The 21,009-nt window shown below is 39.0% G+C and overlaps 1 protein-coding gene across 4 annotated transcripts in view; it reads right to left on the bottom strand.

Moving 5' to 3' along the window:
• The window catches only part of LDAH (lipid droplet associated hydrolase), a 107,600-nt gene that overhangs the window by 22,234 nt on the left and 64,357 nt on the right, over positions 1-21,009 (bottom strand). For 3 of the 4 annotated variants that reach the window (XM_032353204.1, XM_032353205.1, XM_032353206.1), the window contains exon 5: positions 8,339-8,573. In XM_032353204.1, the coding sequence (XP_032209095.1) occupies positions 8,339-8,573 (235 nt within the window). Of the gene's footprint in view, positions 1-8,338; positions 8,574-21,009 lie in introns of those variants that run through there. The other variant, XR_004288008.1, reaches the window with a different exon arrangement.

Raw genomic sequence — 21,009 nt, 5'->3', positions numbered from 1 at the left:
CCTTTTCACAAAGAAAACTCCAGGGTAAGAGGACTTCATTGGTCCACTCTACCAAATATTTAAGGAAGAAATAATATTGATTTTATATAAACTCTTCCAGAAATGACTACACATATATGGATATCGGGGTTTTGACAGATAGAGGTAGCATTTAAGAGCAGCAGAAAATAGTGGTCTGTGGTAGGCAGAATTCTAGGCTGACATGAATAATCCTTGCCCTTCTATGGTCTCCTCTCTTTGGAGTGTGGGTGACACCTGTGAATCTGATGACATCTTAACCCCTTAACTAGGTTATGCTATACAGCAGAGATGACTAGGGATGATCATCCTGGTGGTCTTAACCAGTCACACAGCTCATTGAAAATTTGAGTTTTCCTCTGGCTGGCGGAAGAAGAGGGAGTCAGAGATTCAAAGTGCTCAAAGGATTAGAAGAACCACTGCTGGTTTGAAGCTGGAGCTCATGTGGAAGGGAGTGGAGACTGACCTGTGGGAGCTGAGAAGGACCCCTGGCTCACAGTGAGCAAGACAGTAGGGACGTCAGTCATAAAGCCACATAAACTGGACTCTGCCAACAACCCGAATGAGCTCAGAAGTGGATTTCTGGACATGCAGGGCCATAAGGGAGATTTCTGAGATCCGGGTAATGGGGACTCTTGAGCTGAGTAGGAGTTACGTGGGAGTTTACTGTGGGATGATTCGTGGAGGTAAAAACATTCATGTTTTAATCACTCTTCTGTAGTATTAGTCCTGAATCAGAAACAACTGAAAAAATTCAAATAGCGGGGCGCCTGGGTAGCTCAGTGGATTAAGCTGCTGCCTTCAGCTTGGGTCATGATCTCAGGGTCCTGGGATTGAGTCCCACATCGGGCTCTCTGCTCAGCAGGGAGCCTGCTTCCTCCTCTCTCTCTGCCTGCCTCTCTGCCTACTTGTGATCTCTATCTGTCAAATAAATAAATAAAATATTTAAAAAAATTCAAATAGCTTATAAGGAATTTTGTATTTCTAAAAGTAATTTTTTTTTTAAAATCAGGGAATGTACCTCACTCTGTCTTTATTTCTATACTTCTTTTTCCCTGATAATTTCTGATCTAAGTATACTTTCTTTTTTTTTTTTAAAGAAAGTAACATAGCAGTTTCCTTTCCAGTAATTGCTCCAAGGAAGCCATCTTTTTCATTCCTCAGAAATGCTTGTAACACAACACAGTGGTCAGAAATAATAATACCAAATGGACATGTAATTTCCTAAGGGGAAAACACATTTCTCTTGGCAATGACTGTCAACAGCATTCCTGGAAACCCAGCAGAATTCAGAGTTTCAAGCACCACGGTGAAGGAAATATCCAGGAGCAGGAGTCATGGAAACAAAAACATGAACATGAAGGAAAGAGAAGAATTCAGAAAAATGTGAATTGTTTACTTCTTTTTCCATCACAGATCTAAGTCCAGGTATAAGAAAACTCACCGAGGAGTCTAATAATCTGGTCTTTTTGCTACTGTATCCTGAAACCTGCTTACCAAGTATCATTGAGGACTTGCCCTCCCAGGACAGTGGCTAATGGAATGAGGAGTGCGGACTGATGTTGGAAACTGGTAGGACTTTCAGCTCACAGGGGAGATGGCATCACAAGTTCTCCAAGTACATGTAATCTAGGAAGGAAAACTGTCTTCTGCTGAACTCCATCACCTACCTTGATGCTACTTCATCTTTCTGGAACAATCCAAACTCATCTCTAAGTCCAATTCATTTGTCTTTTCTCTTCCTTACCTAGGTAGAACTGATTCCTCCTTTATTGGCATCGCTCATTCTGGGCATCGATTCTCATAACAGCCCTAACTGTGACAGATGACAATTCTTCACACTCGTCTGCCTTACGAAGCTGGAAGTTAGCTGAAAGGCAGGTGCTTTATTTCATTTCTTATTCTTTTCAGGGCTTCTCTGTGTACTTGGGCTAATGACAGGTGTCAGTAAGGGTTGTTAAATGAAATGGGAAGGGATTGCGCTGGTGTCGGTTTTTCTGGGGGGTCTGGGAGGCAATTGCTAGGAGGAAAAACCTGCTGCTTTCCTTGAAGTGGTGCCTGAGCTGATGTTACGGTGGAGGTCAGAACTGGAGGCAGATGCACAGGGACGCTGGTGAGCCGAGCTGGGGGGTACTGGTATGAGACTAGCACAAATCACTTCAGGGAAGAGGGAGCATCTAGGAGCTTCTGTTGGGACTGACAAAAATTAGGCCTCATAAAGCACTGGTCTCAGCAGTGAGGAAAAATGCAGAGGGAAGTAAATCCAGTGAGTGATACAGTAGGAAGTTTGGGGGGGAGATGCACACACAGTTTTCTGAGGTAGAACTTGGGGACTGGAAGCCAAGTTGTCTTGCTGGTTTGGTGAGAGGAAGTCTAGAGCCTTCTGTCAGGTTTCACAGAATGCCCCTGTTTGTTTGGTTTTGCCATTATACTGGTTATTATAACTATCCATTTAGTCTGCAGTAGTCTGCCAACAGATCATCTTAACATCTCTGTGACACACTGAGTTCACCAAAGGGAAAAACACAACTCAAGGGTATATGATTTTTTTTTTTTTTTTGGAAAAAAATAATACAACTTTGTAGAGTAGCAGATAACATATACATATAAATTTCTTTAGAAAAATACAGTTGGGGGAAATCAGAGGGGGAGAAAAACCATGAGACACTGTGGACTCTGAGAAACAAACTGAGGGTTTTGGAGGGGAGGGCAGTAGGGGTATGGTGAGCCTGGTGGTGGGTATTATGGAGGGCACGTATTGCATGGAGCACTGGGTGTGGTGCATAAACAATGCACTGAAAAAAAAAAGATAAAATAAAATTAAAAAAAAGAAAAAAGAAAAATAGAGCAAAACTTTCATTGAGTCACTTAATTCTAAATCAGAGATGATATTCTAGTGTTGTATCCAATCACCTTTTGTCCTAAATCCTAATACTGACCACACACACACACACACACACACACACACACACACCCCTCTTCCATCATGTTGCATTTCAGGCTAAATTTCCATGAATTCTTAAAGCTGCAGTTGTCTTTTAGCAAGAGATTTTTCTAAGCTACACACAGAATGAGAGAATAGGTAACATGGGAGTCTGATTTTGTCTTACTCAAAAAATTATTCTGAGATTGAATTAAAAATATTTGAGAAGAAATATGTGCTTCTTTAGTAAAGCTTATGTTTACTAGTACATGTTTAAACAGTTATTTCCATGTAGACAAGGAAAAGAAAGATAATGAAAGTTTTTTTTTTTTTTAAAGAATGTATGCAACAAAGTAACATGCCCACCAGGAATGTCCTTTCTATCTGCACTATGTTTTTCTAGTTAGTTAACTGAAAGGAATTAAAACATGAATTTGGCCTAATGAATGAAAAGACCGTAGAATATTTTTTCAAGTTAATTATCTTGACCTGTGATACTGCTAAGCTAAAATATATTTGCTTTTAGCTTTGATCAAGAAATCCAATTTAACTGTCTCAATGAAAAGCCTATTTCTCATGAAACAGAAGACCGTCTATTGTAAAGAAATAAGCAGTAGCAAACATTCCAGAATTAAAATTAAACTAAAAAACCCCATATGTTTTCTTTAAAAACAATTAAGACAATCTAATTATACTAATTGATCTGATGAACACTGAGGTGAAGTTTATAAAGTATGCTAATTGAATCTGAGCTACTCTTTGAATGCGGTAGGAAGTGATGTTTCACTCAATCTGCTGAAGAAGGCTAATATGTAGAATCCCAGCCCATAGCAAATACCATCTTTGCCAAAAGGGCAGCAGCATTTGAAGTACTTGAATATTTTGGTTCCTTGAATTTTTCAGACCTTACTGCAACAAAAAAATATGTGTATAAACTAAGGATACAGAAAATCAGTGTCTATCTAGATAGGGCAGGATTTATTATCCACTATTTGGACTAGCAAACTTCCTCCATTTGTTTCTGTAAGATTTCTACTGGAGCACAGACATTACATAATGTGCAAACACTGCAAGGCCTCCTAAAAGTCAGGCTGGCATGCTAAAGGTCACTGTCTGGATGACAGGAAAGCCAGAGGAACAGGTCTGCAGAGGATGTCACAGATGGCACAGACCACTGAGAATGATCTTGGAGCTGGTCTTCCTCTCTTGCTGAGCCTTCTCTTTGTGTAACCTAAAATTCATACTTCTGACTCAAGTGGGCTGGCTTGGTACTGATTACCTTCACCATTCATGGATACAAGTTCAGCAGGAGCCCACTAATCATCTGCAAAAGTCAGGATCTTATGACTGTTGGTCTCCCTCAGCTGGGACCAACTTCCTTTCAGAGTAAGCAAGGCCATCAGAATCACCTAAGGGATAGCCAGGGCAAGCCCAGGCAAAGGCAGTTTCTGTGGTACTTATTGCAAGAGGAGGCAAGGGTGATGTGGGATCCCAAGCGGACAAGTAGGAAGAGGCTGGCTAGGATGACTGAAATGCTTGGTTAAGGATCAGCCTAGGGTCACTACTAGGAGACTTAATTAAGACTCATGTAAACCACTAACCAAGAACCCAAATAAAAAAGAAGTAATTTTTGCCTGCTTTCCCTTTACCCAAGGTTTCACAGTCCAAGTGGGTAATGGGGAAATGAGACCCCTGAAGTACTGCTCACTTGAACATCAGAAAGCCAGATCCAGAACAAAGAGAACAGAAAAGCAGAGAAGGATGGCAGAAATAGCAGAGCTGTGCTCCGCAAGTTGGTTTTCACGTTGGTTGTTTAGAACAGAGATGAAGCAAGGCAGGTGGGAGCTCAGTCTAGTTTAGAGTCTAATTTGCACATAGTATCTAACTTGTACAACAGTGGTTGTGAGGAAAAGGAATCCTGGGACTCTCCAAGCAGCAATGCAGCTGGAAGGCTCTAGTTGCCTTGACCAGGGAGGGTAGTGTGTCAAGTCTGAACAGTCTTGTTTCTTGATGCCTGCACTTGGGGTCTCTGGATGACACAGCAGAGGGCAACTGCTATAGCTGGAAGGAAGATTCCTTTCTCTCACGTGCAGCTTATGCACCCTATTTCTCAAAGAGGGTGCTTAGAACTCTGGTGTAGAAAATTTGGAAGACACCTTTATATAATTCCCTCTTTCAGTTAAAAACATTAAACACTTAATTATATGTCACATGTGTTACACAGTCACTAAACGTATATAGAAAAACGAATAAAACTTTCATATACTCTATGTCCTAGTTCGGGTTTAGAAAATATTTCTGAAGAGGTTTAAGAAAAGCACAGGTAGCTACCTATCTAATGCCCATCAGAAACATATGATTTGGGTGAAGTGTTCTATAAATGTCTATTAAATCCTGTTGGTTGACAATGTGGTTGAACTCTTCTCTATCCTTGCTAATTTTCTGTCTTATTCTAGCAACTGTTGAGAGAGGTGTTCTTAAGTATCCAACCATAATTGGGGATTTGTCCATTACTCCTTTCAGTTCTATCAGTTTTGCTGATAGTTTTTCATTTATTTTGTAGCTCTCTTGTTTGGTGCACATACATTTTGGACTGATATGTCTTCTATCTTCCTGGTAGAACCTTTTATTATTATTATTATTATTATTTTAATTCTTAAATTAACATATAATGTATTATTTGCTTCAGGGTGAACCTTTTATTATTAATGCAATGTCATTCCTGGTTCCTTTTGATTAATGTTTACATGATGTATCTTTTCCCATTCTTTTACTTTCAATCTACCTATATAATTATACTTGAACTGGGATGTCTGAAGACAGCATATTCTTAGATAATGTTTTTTAATCTATTCTGCCAATCTTTGTCTTTTAATTGGTGTATTTTGACCATTTACATGTAATGCAATTATTGGTATGTTAGAGTCTGTATGCCATTGTATTATTTGTTTTGTTTGTTTGTTTGTTTGTTTGTCTATGTTCTTTCTCTTGCCTTCCTACATGTTACCGAATATGCAGGGGTTTTGGTACTCAGTAGAAAAAGCAGAGAAAAGTACATCCATTCCATTTTCCTGGAAGCAGAATTCCAGGAAGGAGGAGAATAGAGTCCCTAACTAGAAAATGCTTTTTATAATCTTCACTATAGGGTAAAAAGAAAAACTCCAAAAGAAAAAAACTGTAAAGGGAAATAAGATGATTTGTTGACATGTATGTGGAGTAATTTTATCTATGCTTGCCACAATTTGAAATGACTTCCATTTGGTCTCAAATAATTTCCAAAGATGTACTGGCCCTTAGAAATCAAGTCTAACTTTTGGTCTGATCAATGACTGGAAACCAGACAGGGGAAGGGTTTCTGACTTGCAGTCAGTGCCTTTCTCACCTAGGCATCTCTGTCTCTTCTAGAATAGGAAGGAAGGATAAGGGGCCATACCAGGTCTTTAAGGGGCCTCTCCAACTTTGGTCTTTGGTATTCTTTATAACTGTCCTTAGCCCTTCTCCCCTTCTGCCTATCTCATCTTCTTCCACTGCGATGCTAAGTCTATAAGAAAGAGTGGGGGTTGGAGAGAGTATGGAACAGACAAAAATTTACAAACACAGAAAATATATTGAACTTGATATTTGCAATCACTGTTTCTTACTACATATTTATAAAAATACCGCATACAACCAATCTGTAGCTGTACAACAGGGCTGTGACTTGTTTCTGGATTCATTATGTACATGGCGGTGTGGCACTCTTAACACAGGTAAGCATGGTGAGTTTTTTCAGGAGTCCTTTATGGTCGACTGGGCAAAAAGATGATAGCAGCAGCTATGGTAAAAGGAAGTTTTAGCATACAGGTAGAAGGTAGATCTCCAAAGTTTGAACACTACCCACTATATGTATGACTGCACGATTCCTGCAATTTCTCTGTATTTCTGTATCTTCATCTATAAAATGGCGAGAGTAAAATACCCAAGCCTGATTAGTTCTGAGGACTACAAGTAAAAGCAGAATTAGCTGCTGCTGCAACTGTCATTATATCCTTTGCTGGAGGATTATTATATATAATCCTTTATTATACATATATATAATATATATATATATTATTATAAACAAAATATTATATAGACACTTTGCATATGTTATCATATTTAATCCTACAATAAACTTTTGAGGTATAGTTAAGAAAGGATTGTTTTATTATGAAAATGATTTATAAATATTCTATAAATTAGTATTAACTAAAAAGGTAGATTACATTTAAAAAACCAAGGTTGAAGCCAAAAAGTAAAGTAGCAAATATCTCCTAGTACATTCAGAAAATATAATCAGCACAACAACCAGAGTTGTATTACTATGACTATCATTTGTTACTTTTATCATTTAAACCTCTCCAAAAACATTTAAAGAGGAAAATAAAAGTATTGCCTATTCACTCCATGGGAATATTGGGCCTGGTTTCCCTTAAGTTCTCACACTGGACTAACAGGGTGCCCCCTTGATTCCTATAAAGATTCCATATGTACTATATACAGAATTTTTCCTACCATCCGGCAGCTAGAGTGGAGGATCAGAAGGGTAAGTTTTAAAATTAAAGCTTCTATTCCTATTTTTATTTTATGTCTAGTTTTAAGATTTTGGGAGAGAAAAAAAAGAAACCAACAATAATTCCTTGCTCAGTATTCACTGACTGTCTGAGGTTATTCTCTTAACACTTTCTGATAAGAGAATAAACATATACATTTTATTTTATTTTTTCTTTTGTTTCTAAATTTTTATTTACTTTTTAGATTTTATTTAAATTCAAATTAGTTAACATATAGTGTATTATTAGTTTCAGGGGTAGAATTTGGAGTTTGGTCAGTTTTATATAACATCCAGTGCTCATTATATCAAATACCCTCCTTAATGCTCATACCCCAACTAGCCCATCCCCCCACCCACTCCCTGCCCAGCAACCCTCAGTTTGTTCTCTATAGTTAAGAGTCTCTTACGGTTTGCCTCCCTCTCCTTATCTTATTTTTCCTTCCCTTCTCCTGTGTTCATCAGTTTTGTTTCTTCAATTCTGCATGAGTGGAATCTATATACAGTATTTGTCTTTCTCTGACTTGTTTTGCTCAGCATAATACATTCTGGATCCATCCATGTCGTTGCAAATGGCAAGGCTTCCATTCTTTTAATCACTGCACAGTAGTCTGTTTGCATTTCTATACACCAATAATGAAGCAGCAGAAAGAGAAATCAAGGAACCCGATCCCATTTACAATTCCACCCAAAACCACAACAGACCTAGGAATAAAGCTGCCAAAGAGATATAGGTTCTGTACTCTGAAAACTATAGAACACTTACGAAAGAAATTGAGAAAGACACAAAGAAATGGAAAAATATACACATTGTAAAAGGTACTTACCAAGGCAAAACGGTTCTAATACATTCAGGACCGAAAATTCATTCTGTAGGTTCATCATTCGAAGGCCAATTCTGATCATAAAGGACTTGATTTTCTCAGGCCACGGTTTAAGCAAAAGGTAAGCAAAAACGTAGAGAGCATATCGAAGCCAGCACAGAAGCGGAGTGGCGATCCTGCCGTTCGGGGACTCCGACATTCGCTCGATTGTTGGAAAGAGCAGAAAGGAGCGAATTATCTATAATAAAAAACATATTTTGATGAGAAGTTTTCTTAAGGGATAACCCACTGTTTTACTGTTTCATCCATACAGTATGAACAAATAGGGTTTCAGAATATGACAAAGATCTGTTGGGAAAGAGAACCACTACCTGCTTGTCTTCTCCCTGCTCAAGCCCTCTGGGGGAGAATGTAAGGATGTCTCCTTGAGTTACTGGGGTTAATTTTCAGGGGGAGGAGCAAATCAGATTCTCTGATACCTTCCTGATTGGGAAGCAATTCACAATCCTTCTGGAAGACTGCTGAAATTAGCAATGCCTGTCCCATTTCAGTAGTTATACCACCTTGACTGACCAGTGATGCCAGAAGAAAGCAGAGCTAAAGAACTCTCGTGCTAGTCAGGATTCCTTTTACGGATTAGATTTGGGATAGTTCACTTTGAAAAAGCTACTCTTTTCCCTACTCTTACCAGTAAAAGGTAATCTTTAAGAGGACCAAATACATTTCTAACATGTGATTTAGTTTTAATAAAAAGTGCAGGCCAGAAACAAGCAAAGCTGGAAATCTTTACCTACATGGGAAAATGTTCAAGGCCAAAAAGATAATTTCGACTGAATTCATCAGGATATCTAGAAATATAGATGCCACAAGACGAAGAGCATCACTAAAACATTTTAGATTTACCATTATCTACCATATTAATATTTAAAAAAAATAATATATAACCGTAACTTCTATGAGGGATCAGAAAAGGCAAATAGTTAAGCACAATCCCTATTAACACCAGAGTAATATAAGTGAAATAGATCACCAGTGTTCACAGATTATAGGACAGGAAATGAGAATGGATACAATGGCTTTACTTTTTAAAAAAAGTTTAAGATACACACAGTAAAGCATATAAAACATCAATGTGCAATTTAACGAATAATGGATAAAATGAACAGCTACGTGAATCCAGCAACAAAACACTGCCAGAATGGCATCTTCCCATCCCACTCCTACCTCTGTTCACATCTTAGGTAACCTCTATCTTGACTTCCTTACTTTGCTTTCTACCAATACTCATCATTCCTTGATCCTGTAATCACTTCCTTATTTTGTTTTACATTAATAGTTATCGTCCTGCAATCAACTGAATTGTGACTCCCCTGAAATCCCAAGTTGAAGTCCTAACTCCCAATGTGATTATATGTGGAGATCCATGAGGTCACAGGGTAGGGCTCTGAGACGTAGGATTAATGTTCTTACAAGGAGATTCATCAGAGAGCTCGCTCTCCCTTCCCAGGCACACACAAAGAGGTCTGGTGAACACGCATGGAGAAGGTAGCCGTCTACAGGCCAGGAAGTCTCACCAGAAACTGAGCATGGTGGCATGCTGATCTTGGACTTCCAGCCTCCAGAACTGTGAGACAATAAATGTCAGTTTAAGCTCCCTAGTCTATGGCACTTTCTTATGGCAGTTTGAGGTGACTAATACATATTCCTTAATACTAGAGCTAAATCTTGTCTGTTAATGAACTTCACATAAATGCGATCAGCAGTATGTTTTTATGTTTTACTTCCTTCACTCAACACATGAAGATTCATTCATGCTGATATATGTAGCAACAGCTTATTATCTTGGTTCTGTAGTTTTCTACTGTATGAACATAGTGCTACTTATTTTACTGATAGATATTTGGGTTGTTTTTAGTCCAGAGATACTACAAACATGTTGCTATGAACATTTTTATGTGTGTCTTTTGGTGCAGGTATGCATGTATTTCTGTTGATGATATCACTCGAAGTAGAAATACTATGTCATATGGTATGTCTAAGTTCAGCTTTAGTAGATAATTTCAAATAGTTTCCCTAAGTACTAACGTATTTCCATACTGAGAGACATGAGAGTTCATATTGTTACAGATTGGCACTACGTTGGCACTGATCACTAGCCTGATGAACAGTGGTACACTTCGTTGTGGCTTTGCGCTTCTCTGATGACCAGCACTGGAGTTGAACAACTTTTATGTTGGACATTTTCTGTATCCCCCAAAGTGCTTATTTAAGTCTCTTGCATGTTTTTCTATTAGGCTGCCTGTCATTTCCTCTCCTTGATTTGTAGTCTCGTTTTTGTTTTTTTATTCTAGATACCAGTCCTTTGTCATGTTGCTGTCCTTGGCCTGCCTGTTGAGCTCTTATTTTTTTTCTTAATGGACATAAGTTCTTAAGTTTGATGCAGCTGAATTTTAATCTTTTCTTCTATACTTATTCTCTGGGCCTAGCTCAAAAAATTCTTGTCTGTCCTCAAATCATGAAGAAATTTTTTTTTTCATTCAAAATGCTTCTTTAGAAATTAGGGAAAGCTACCTCTTAGCAGAGTCCGCGAGTCTGTTCCTTTGATTCCAGCTATCAGTGATCCGCCATTTCCCTCATGTTAGTTACATTCCTCTTGGATGAACTGAACGCACTTCTCCTGGCAAGACCTGACAGTACAGTACGGGTTTTTGTGGACTTTTTCACCCTCTATCACTGACAGTCCTTTTCCATGGTAACCTGTAGGGCGGCATTGCCCAAATGTTCGACTTGATCTTTAATTCTCACTAACTTACAGGTTCTCTGCTACTGTTCTTCAATAAAGAAAGGGATTTGAGGGTCCAACTGCGGAGGACTCTTTTCCTTCTTATCATCTTTCTTGTTTTTCCACGGTCGTATCTGTCAGCTGTGTGCTCAGCCATTTCCTACAGACTTTTCCTTTTCTCTCAACGGTAGCTGAGATATTTTCGTTATTTCTCGTTTGGTCATAATTTGACCTCTACTACGTCTCCTCCTCTGTCACCTCAGCAAGAATGTACTGGTCCTTGAGGTCTTGGTGGTGATTAAAAGACATTATTTGGGAGCGGGGAGCCACAGGCTTTTCTGATGATTTTTTAAATGCTGCATTAGCAACTTTACATGTAAAATGCTCATAGCGGGCTTTTGGAACGAATGCAGGGTTTCAGCCAGAGTATGGGAGTTGCTGCCACCTTAGCATCTTCTTAAGTACAAAGCAGGGGAGATGCTGGATGGACTGTGTCTGCTCAACAAAGGCATTCCTGGGGACTTGTGATGCAGAGGATGGGACTCCTGAGTATCAGGGGAATGGGGAGTCCTCCATTCAGAGCCAGCTGCCTAATCTGCAATGGGTTTATACCAAGATTCTAGATGAAGATTCACATAAAGGTTGTGGCATCTCCGTGAAGTCTGATTAACGAAGAAAAGTCAGTTAGAGGAATCATCCTCCCTCGATGCCACTTTCAGTGTGAATTCCAACCCAGGGTATTCAAACACAGGCAGAGAAGCAAGGAGATCCGCTCTGGAATCCCGGGACTTCTCTGCTATTTGGTCGTCTTCTTCCCCTCTGGTCTAACACTGGGGCGCAGCATCCTGGATTCTGCCGTAGCCCCCGCCGCCGAACCCCCGAGTGAGGACACGGGGGGAGCAGGGTGTGCTACACCGGCATCGTAACTGCAGGACTCTGCCCTGCAGGAGGCACCCGTAGAGAACCCAACGGCCCTTGAACAGGCTGACCCTGCGCCCCTATTCAGTGAACAGCAGTATGCTGCTACTTCACCCCTGCCTTTCTGCCGTACTCAGAGTCAAGTATGACTGTGGTCACTCTTAATAGACGTGGAATAGCCCTTCAGACTGGCAAGAATTACAGAGTGCAACAGTACCAAGTGTTAAAGACGGGGATCAATAAGAACTCTGCACAACATGGCCTTACTATTACACTTTCCTCCTCTGTTTCTGAGACACCACTTTGGTGGGTATCTGGAACTCACCCAGAATGTATATTTTTATCATTTTGTCAAATGTTAGTTTAATTTGGAAATCTGGCGTTTCACCTGGATCCAAAGCAGCATGCTTTAAGAGTCTGAGAGGTAGAAATGATGACTTCTCTCAGCAGCTGGAGTGGTGTCACAATTAACCATTGATTTTACACCTTCAGATTCAGAAGTCTTTCCCTATCTTCTGGGTAGTTCTAACATCACTAGTTCTTTTATTCCTGTAGTGCTATCAATGTCCTATTGGACCTAACAAGACTTGAGAGATTCAAACAGGGGTAGATTTACACAGAGCAATCTTTGGTGCCGGGAGAGGCAGGGGTTCTCGTTGCTCTGCGGAGGCCTCCTAGCAGAAGGGCCAGGAAGGAGCTACCTTTCCCAACCCCAGGAAGACTTCTCCCTTGAGACTTCTCCCTTGAGCCTGGAAGCAGATGTGTTAGCAGCTGCTGTGTTTGCAGCAGGTGGCCACAAAGGAAAAAAATGAAAGGAACTGATTTCCTGGGTTCAGCTGGGCTCTTGTTTGCCAGCCTCACAAGGAGCCCTAGGAATATGCCACACTGAGGAAGCCAGGTGAGGCCACAGTCCACAGGCATGGCAGGCTCCCTAGCAGCCAGGATTCTTTAATAGTATCCCCCAAAGCTCTGTGGTCTAGTCTCTTCCATACTTACGTTCATAATCTACCTGAAACTGATTGTTATGTATGCCGTGAAATATGGGTCTAATTTAATTTCTTAACATATGGAAACTTGATTGTCCCAGCGCTATGAACTGGAAAGGCTGCCCTTTCCCTGCCTTTCCGCACGGACACTCCTGTTGTGAATCCCATATGGATGTGAATGGGTTCTTTTTGGAGCTCTCTGACCTGTTCTGCAGGCCAGCCTCTCTCAGTCTGTGCCAAGAGCCCAGTGTCTTACTTAACAAAAGCTTCGTAATATATTTTGATATTTGGTTCATTAAGTTAAGCCCCAGCTTGTTCTTCAAAAATGCCTTGGGTATTTTTGGCTCTCAACATTTCCATAAACATTTTGGAATTAGCTATTCAAGTTCCACAAACATCTCATTGAGATTCTGATTGTACTAAATTTAAAAATTAACTTGAGAGAAGTAAGTTCTTCACAATACTGAATTTTCTACCTCATGAACATGGGAGAGTTCTCCTTTTGAGTCTCTAAAAATGTTTACACATTTTACATGTAGTTATCTTGCACAACTTTTGTCAGATTATTAGGTACTTTTTTTTTGCTATTGTAAATAGGTTATTTTAAAAATTTCATTTTCTAGGGGGTGCCTGGGTGGCTCAGTTGGTTAAGCAACCAACTCTTGATTTCTCAGGGTCCTGGGATCGAGTCCTGTGTTGGGCTCTGTGCTTTGTGCAGAGTCTGCTTCTCTCTCTCTCAAATAAATAAAATCTTAAAAAAAAGAATTTCATTTTCTAAATGGTTGCTGCTTCTATATGATATAAATAATATTTATATGTTGATTCTATGTCCAGCAAACTTATTAAAGCCCCTTAGTTCTAATAAGTTGTCTGTAGATTCCTTTGGATTTTCTAAGTACATAGTCGTATCACCCACATATAATGACAGTGTTATTTCTTCCTTTCAAATCCTTGTATCTGTTTTTCTTACTTACCTGAGCTAAACAAAATCTTAATACAATGTTAACAGAAATAATTCTTGATCTCAAACTAAGAAATTTTTTTTCCAATATAATCACAAAACATGATGTGCACTGAAAGTTTTCTAGTGATATACTTTGTCAGATTCAAAACACTTCTTCTATTCCTAGTTTGCGAATTGCTTTTTAAAATAATAAATGGATGCTGAATTTTATCAATTACTTTTTTGTACCTATTGGGATGATTATATGATATTTTCCCTTTCATTTATTAATGTGGTAAACTATTGGTTGATTTTCTAATGTGAAATTAACTTTTCATTCTTGGGATAAACCCACTGTAGTCATGTTATATCCTTTTTACATGGTTTCCTAATATTTTGTGTAGGACTTCTGCATGTTGATAAGTGAATTTGGTCTATGACTTTCTTTTTTTCACATTACTTTTTTCCAGGTTTGGATGTAAAGGGTTTGCTAGTTGGAGGAAACTGAGTTGGAGAGTAGGGTCTCCTCTTCTGCTGCCTAGAGGATTTTATAAAATAATAATTATTTATTCTCCAAATATTTGATGGAACTCATCAGTAAAGACTGAAGTATATTTTAGAAAGTTCTGCCTACTGATGGATTCAATTTTTTTAACGGCTTAGGACCGTTTGGGCTTTTAAGAGTTCTTGGGAAAAAAATAGTAAAAGTTCTTCTTCAAAATGTTCAATGTTATCTTTTCCTGGTGGTTCGTCTATGGCACAAAGTTATTGATAACATCCTGTGGTTATACTTCAGTCTCTGGACTACAGTAGTAGTCCAGAATGACTCATTCCTGATACTGACTGTTACTAGCTGACAGAGTAAACCTTTGTGATTATGAAAGAATTCCCTTTAGGGGTGCCTGGGAGGCTCAGTCAGTTAAGCGTCTGCCTTTGGCTCAGGTCCTGGTCCCACAACCCTGGGATGGAGACCCGCATCGGGCTCCCTGCTCAGTGGGGAGCCTGCTTCTCCCTCTACCTGCTGCTCCCTCTGCTCATGTGTGTGTTATTTCTCTGCCAAATGAATAAATAAAATCTTTAAAGTAATAAAAAAAAGAACTGTCTGCATTTCTAGCATGCTTTTCCCTTTGAGCTTATTTTAATATGAACATAGCTACACCAGCGTTCTTTTGGTTAGAATTTGTAAGATACAACTTTTTGTACTCTTTCATTTTCTGCCTTTCTATGGCCTTATATTTAGAGGTTATATGTGGATGTTTTTCTCTATGTAATCTTTTAACTAATGTGATTAATATGCTTATTCCTTATTATTTAAATAATTCCTAATATTTTGGAACAAAGTCTAAAATACAAACCTAAAACCTTACTTTGTTGTTTTTTATTTTTGGTATACCTTCACCTTTTTTCTTCTTTCTTCCTATCTTTTGCAACAATAAAGATATAAATAATAAATATAATTGACAATAAATATTAAATAGTTGAGTACATGATACAAAAAGTGATTAAACCACTTAAGTCCCAAAAATGATTAATCATTCTAAAGTAATTATAGGACAATTTAAGGAATAAATAACCATAAATAATAACAATTAAACAAAAATGCATACGTTAGTAAACTCAAGTCCATGATGATATAGGGAAGAAATACAATAAAGAAAGGAGATTAGGAATTGCTGGAAGGGGTGGTGCATCTTTAAACGGGGTGCTGAGGGAAGGCTACAAAGAAAGCTGACATTTGTGCAAAGGCAGTCATGGAGTGAGCTGGAGGACACTCGGAAAAAAAGTTTTTCTGGGAGAGGGAGGAGCAAGTCAAGTGCAAAGGGTGTAAGACAGAACCTAATTTGGCATATTGAGCAAAAGCACAGAGAACGGTACCACTGGGGTGAGGCGTGTGCAACGACAGCAGCCCATGTTGTGACCACTGGGCAGCAGCGAGGACGGAGGATGTAGGGTCTGACAGGACTGGGTTTCACTGTGAGTAGCTGAGAATCCTTCGAAGGGTTTTAGAAACAAGAGTGCTGTGGTTGGGGCGCCTGGGTGGCTCAGTGGGTTAAAGCCTCTGCCTTCGGCTCAGGTCATGATCCCAGGGTCCTGGGATTGAGCCCCGCATCGGGCTCTCTGCTCCGCGGGGAGCCTGCTTCCTCCTCTCTCTCTACCTGCCTCTCTGCCTACCTGTGATCTCTGTCTGTCAAATAAATAAATAAAATCTTAAAAAAAAAAAAAGAGTGCTGTGGTTGACTTCCATTTTAACAGAATTACTCTGCTGTTGTATTATTAATACTGTCTCAAAAGTGCTAAATCAATGATATGAGGCAAGAGAAAAAACGAGTTATAAATTTGGAAAGGCAAAATTAGCATTATTTATAACTTATATGTAAAACATTAAAAATCTCCTGTATAAAAATAATAGCTAAATACAAATGTAAGAAGAAATGTAGTGCACTTATCTAAAGAAAACTTTAAAACACAATGGGACATTTCTTTGGTCTTCCATTGCAAGAGATAAAAATTCTCCCACTAAATTAATGGATCAATTCAATTCACTTCAATCCCAATTAAAATACTAAAAGATCATTCTTATTTTTAAATTTAATGAATTACATTAATGTTCATTTGAAAACGAAATGCATTAGCCGACTAGGGATTCTAAAGATGGAGAGAAAGAGACGGGCGCTCCGAAATAGTGGACAGACTACAAAGCTACAATAGTTGAAACTATTTATCAGAAAAGGGTCACATAGCTCAGTGGAACATCAGAGAGCCTCAAAACAAACCTGAATGCATGTGGGAATAAAATTCATGATGAAGTCATCAGTGGAGAAAAAAAGCTGTTCAATAAATTGGAAAAAAGAAAACTGGAAAAAAGAATTACTTGGAGTAGCAAAGGACTGGGAGAGGAGAGTTCATAAGGAGGAGCGGCCCCACATAGAGTCGTGTGCCCCCGTACAATGGAATACTGTATTGCAATGAGACCTCAGGCAGATTTGCATGTGCTGACAAGAAGGAGGTCCAATTGCTCTTTCTTCTTGGAAACCAGCTGGTTGGGACTGTGGATAAAAGGGAGTTAGCAGGGGCACCTGGGTGAGTGGGTTAAAACCTCTGCCTTCGGCTTGTGTCATAGTCCCAGGGTCCTGGGATCGAGCCCTGCGTCGGGCTCTCTGCTCGGCGAGGAGCCTGCTTCCTCCTCTCTCCTCTCTCTGCCTGCCTCTCTGCCTACTTGTGATCTCTGTCTGTCAAATAAATAAATAAAATCTTTTAAAAAAGGGGGGGGGGAGTTAGCAAACTTTAAAGGAGACATTCTATGCATTTGGTCTCGTCTGTCTTTGGGCTTTTAATTCTGAAAACACAAAGGCAATTTTGCTTATTTTCAGGTTTTTCAACTACGTCCTATAAATGATACCTGGAGAATTAATGTCACTGAATAATGCAGTCTCCACCAACTGGAATTTAACTGCTGAACTCTCAATCTTCTTTTCTCTTTCAGGCAACTTTTAAACCATATTAGTAAAAAAATGAAACCAACTACTATAATCAGGGATTTGGCTAAAAAACGAATTCCAGGGAATAATGTGAGATCAGTACATTTAATCCTAATCCCCTAAACTTTCAGCCATTTATAAAACAGCATTGTGAATGATAAAGGAAAATACTCAGAACTAGAACCTTCAGGGGCTACAAATTCTTCATTAGGAAAGCAAAATGATTATGTTCTCTTGTACTGTTTCTAAAAGCAGAAAAATATGTTAAATGGGAAAGCTAGAAAGAAATGTTTTCATTTCTTTCCTGGGTCAGTCCACAGTTAAACCAGAACAGTCACCTAATGAAAATGACCTGCTTTCCAGGAAGTCTTGTGGTTTAGTCCTTTATGATAACTCCTTGCTCATTTTAGTTTCAAGTTTATTTACTTCAAAACAAGGGCTTTTTTGTGTTTAATAAAATGTCCTTAAAAGATTTAGAGAATGTAAATGGTTAATACAGTTACTGTCATACTAAAAAATATACCATACAGATTCCATACTAGCTATGTAACCCAGAGTACAAAGGAACTTCAGACTGATCAAATCAGCTGGCAGAAAGAGGAAGCAATCTATTACTTTGTATAAATGATCCATTACTGTGACCCATGTTAAACAAAACTTCATGCAAGGGAAACTCTAAAAATACACGAACAACTACAGGGTTACATGTGGTTGATCTGTATCAATAACAAAATGAGAATTCAAGTGCACTCTGAAATCATGGGAATGTACCGAAACAATAAGGAAGTTCGAATACATACTCTGAATGCACCATTACCTCTAAAAACTATAAGAAGACCAAAGATTGCTTATCACAACTAATACTTAGTTGATGAGACTGGTTTTCCTCTCTTGCCTTTGGAGAACAACAGTTATTACCTGTTTGGTAAAACTTATACTTTTCTTAGATATCATAATGGGAACTTCAATGAAATTTATAGTCCAGATTTGATAGGATAAGCCACAGTAATAAAAATTTCTTTTATTCCTATAGAAACCTACTGGCAAAAAAATCACCAAGGTCAAGGAAATATACCCAATTTTATAACACAGCTGTGCAGAGAAGGTTTCCAAAACTGTGTACATGACAAAACATTTTCTTATGTTACTGTCTCATTAAAGAAAGAACTTCTAGGCTGGCCAGTTCATTCTACTCTAAGGAAACATTCTCATATAGTTCACATTCTCATTTGAAATCTACCAGAGTCAACTTTGATGATGAACTACAACCATGTGTCCTTGAACAGTGCAGGAAAGTAAATACACTTTTGTTTATTGGCTGAGCCCACCTGCTAGAGTAATGGCAGGGTGCTTCTCCACGGCACACGTTGAAAACAAGAACATATACCACACAATTTTTCCTTTTACATGATTGCCAACATTATTAAGACATGTCAGAGAGCCACATAGCATTGAAAGATAAAGTTGCTAGCGATCAAGGCACAGACCTAGAAATCATCCTAGTTTTTTTTTTTTTAAAGATTTTATTTATTCATTTGACAGAAATAGATCACAAGTAGGCAAAGAGGCAGGCAGAGAGAGAGAGAGGGAAGCAGGCTCCCTGCTGAGCAGAGAGCCCGATGCGGGACTCGATCCCAGGACCCTGAGATCATGACCTGAGCTGAAGGCAGCGGCTCAACCCACTGAGCCACCCAGGTGCCCCGAAATCATCCTAGTTTTAACTGTTTATCTCTTCTCCCCAAGAGGCCGTGTTTTTCTCTCCTTACGATAAGACTATTCCGCTTATTTAATCAGATGTATGCAGTTTATGAACTGCAAATGCCATTAAATTCTAATGACCAAGCGCTTGCTGACATCTTGTATTGTAGCTTAACAACCTCATACAGGAATAAGACAGGAATATGCCCCACAGTAGGGAAGTGATTCTAATAACAGTGGTAGTGTCTATTTGCTACTTTCTAGGAACTAGGTTTAGGCACTGTACATACATTATCTCATTTAATACCTGGGACGAGCTTATCAAGTAAGTTTCTTCATTCCATAGAGAAAACCGAGGTTTAGAGACAAAGATGAAGTTTCCTTATATACTTTCATACAAAATCATTTCTTAGCAATCATTATTGTTTGTGACCTAATTTCCTACGGGTGAGCCAATCACTATCATTATTGTTAGAGGCAGGCCAATATTTCCAAGTGTTTCAAATCAGTTGGCTTCAGAAATTACTAACTCCATGCCCTAAGAAGTAAAGCAAGAGATCTTTCAACAACTGATTGTTTAAAAAATTATGCGACTTTTGCTTAAGATGGACAGCATTCAAGAAAAATGACCACTTTTATTATTTCCATTCATGTGAATTATACTCACGACCTTCTGGGACAGAGAATTTTCTACACTTTCTACACTTTAATTACCTATATGTTAAAAAAACCCAACAAAGCCATTCCACGCATTCAATCTACATGTCGGTGTTGCTAATTACAAGGAATGCTTGCACATTTGCAGACAGAACTATATAGCTTATGACTGATTACACTTGAACATTTGAAACACAGGTTCAACGTCTTCCTATAGCCCATTCTTCTCAAGCTTTTTGTCACTTCATACACTTCACATTTATTTTCTTTTGAATGCAAAGTGCTCTTCTCAGCTTAATATCTCTTGGAATTCACTTCATTTTGAGTCTTTCAGATTCAGGATCACAAAGAACTCAGAGAAGAGCGATGCTCACAGGCCCACTGCAGAAGATTCTTCATGGGCTGCTGGGCAGCACAGCCGACTACCACAGGGCACATCACTCCAAAGTGAACAGTGTCCTCAGGCAGCCTCAGTAAATGATGATAACAGCAAATCTATCCTCATGTCTCTGCCTACAACATTCTCACAGGACTATTACTCAGAATCAGAAAGGATTTTTTTTTTTCCTGATCAAAAAAAGCTGCTAGTTGGCAATTCCCTAAATTTGGAGGTAGAGCAGTCTATGTGGATCAGGAAGCAAAAAAACTAATTAATTAATTAATTACTATCTCAAGTGTTCACAATGGGGTTGGGACTCTCCAAAGTTAGAAACTGCAATCTTTAAAAGCTTAAGCCAAGAATGACTGAAAAGAATCATTCATTAGGTCTACTGCTTGTTTTTTGGTTCATTCATTCATTCATTCATTCAAAATATTCTGGTACCTACAATACACCAAAGCTGTGGGGAGTGCGGGAGACTCAATGGTGGACAAGACAAAGCAGCTCTGCTTTTAGCAGAGAGACAACTAAAATAAAGCATGATAGGAAGTATGCTACAGGAAAGAAAGAGTACAACAGAACCATAAAATGGGCACCAGAAACCCGATTCATCATGACCTAGGAACCTTCGGGAAGGGCCTTAGAAAGAGAAACTGACAAATATTCACGGGTACGTCCGTGAGCAGAGTGCTGACGACAGAGCGTAGGGTTGTCTGAGGAAACCTATACACAAGACTCCTCCCGATTTAACTTTGCTAAAGACCCTGTGAAACACGTACACCTCCGTTTCATGGACTGAAGTAGCATTTTAATACCTGAGCTAAGAGGAGGC

Source organism: Mustela erminea, chromosome 7, assembly GCF_009829155.1.
Source record: "Mustela erminea isolate mMusErm1 chromosome 7, mMusErm1.Pri, whole genome shotgun sequence".
In the NCBI taxonomy this organism is placed as follows: Eukaryota; Metazoa; Chordata; class Mammalia; order Carnivora; family Mustelidae; genus Mustela; species Mustela erminea.
The sequence above is the reverse complement of the archived record's forward strand: the minus strand, read 5'-3'. Positions and strand labels throughout refer to the sequence as shown.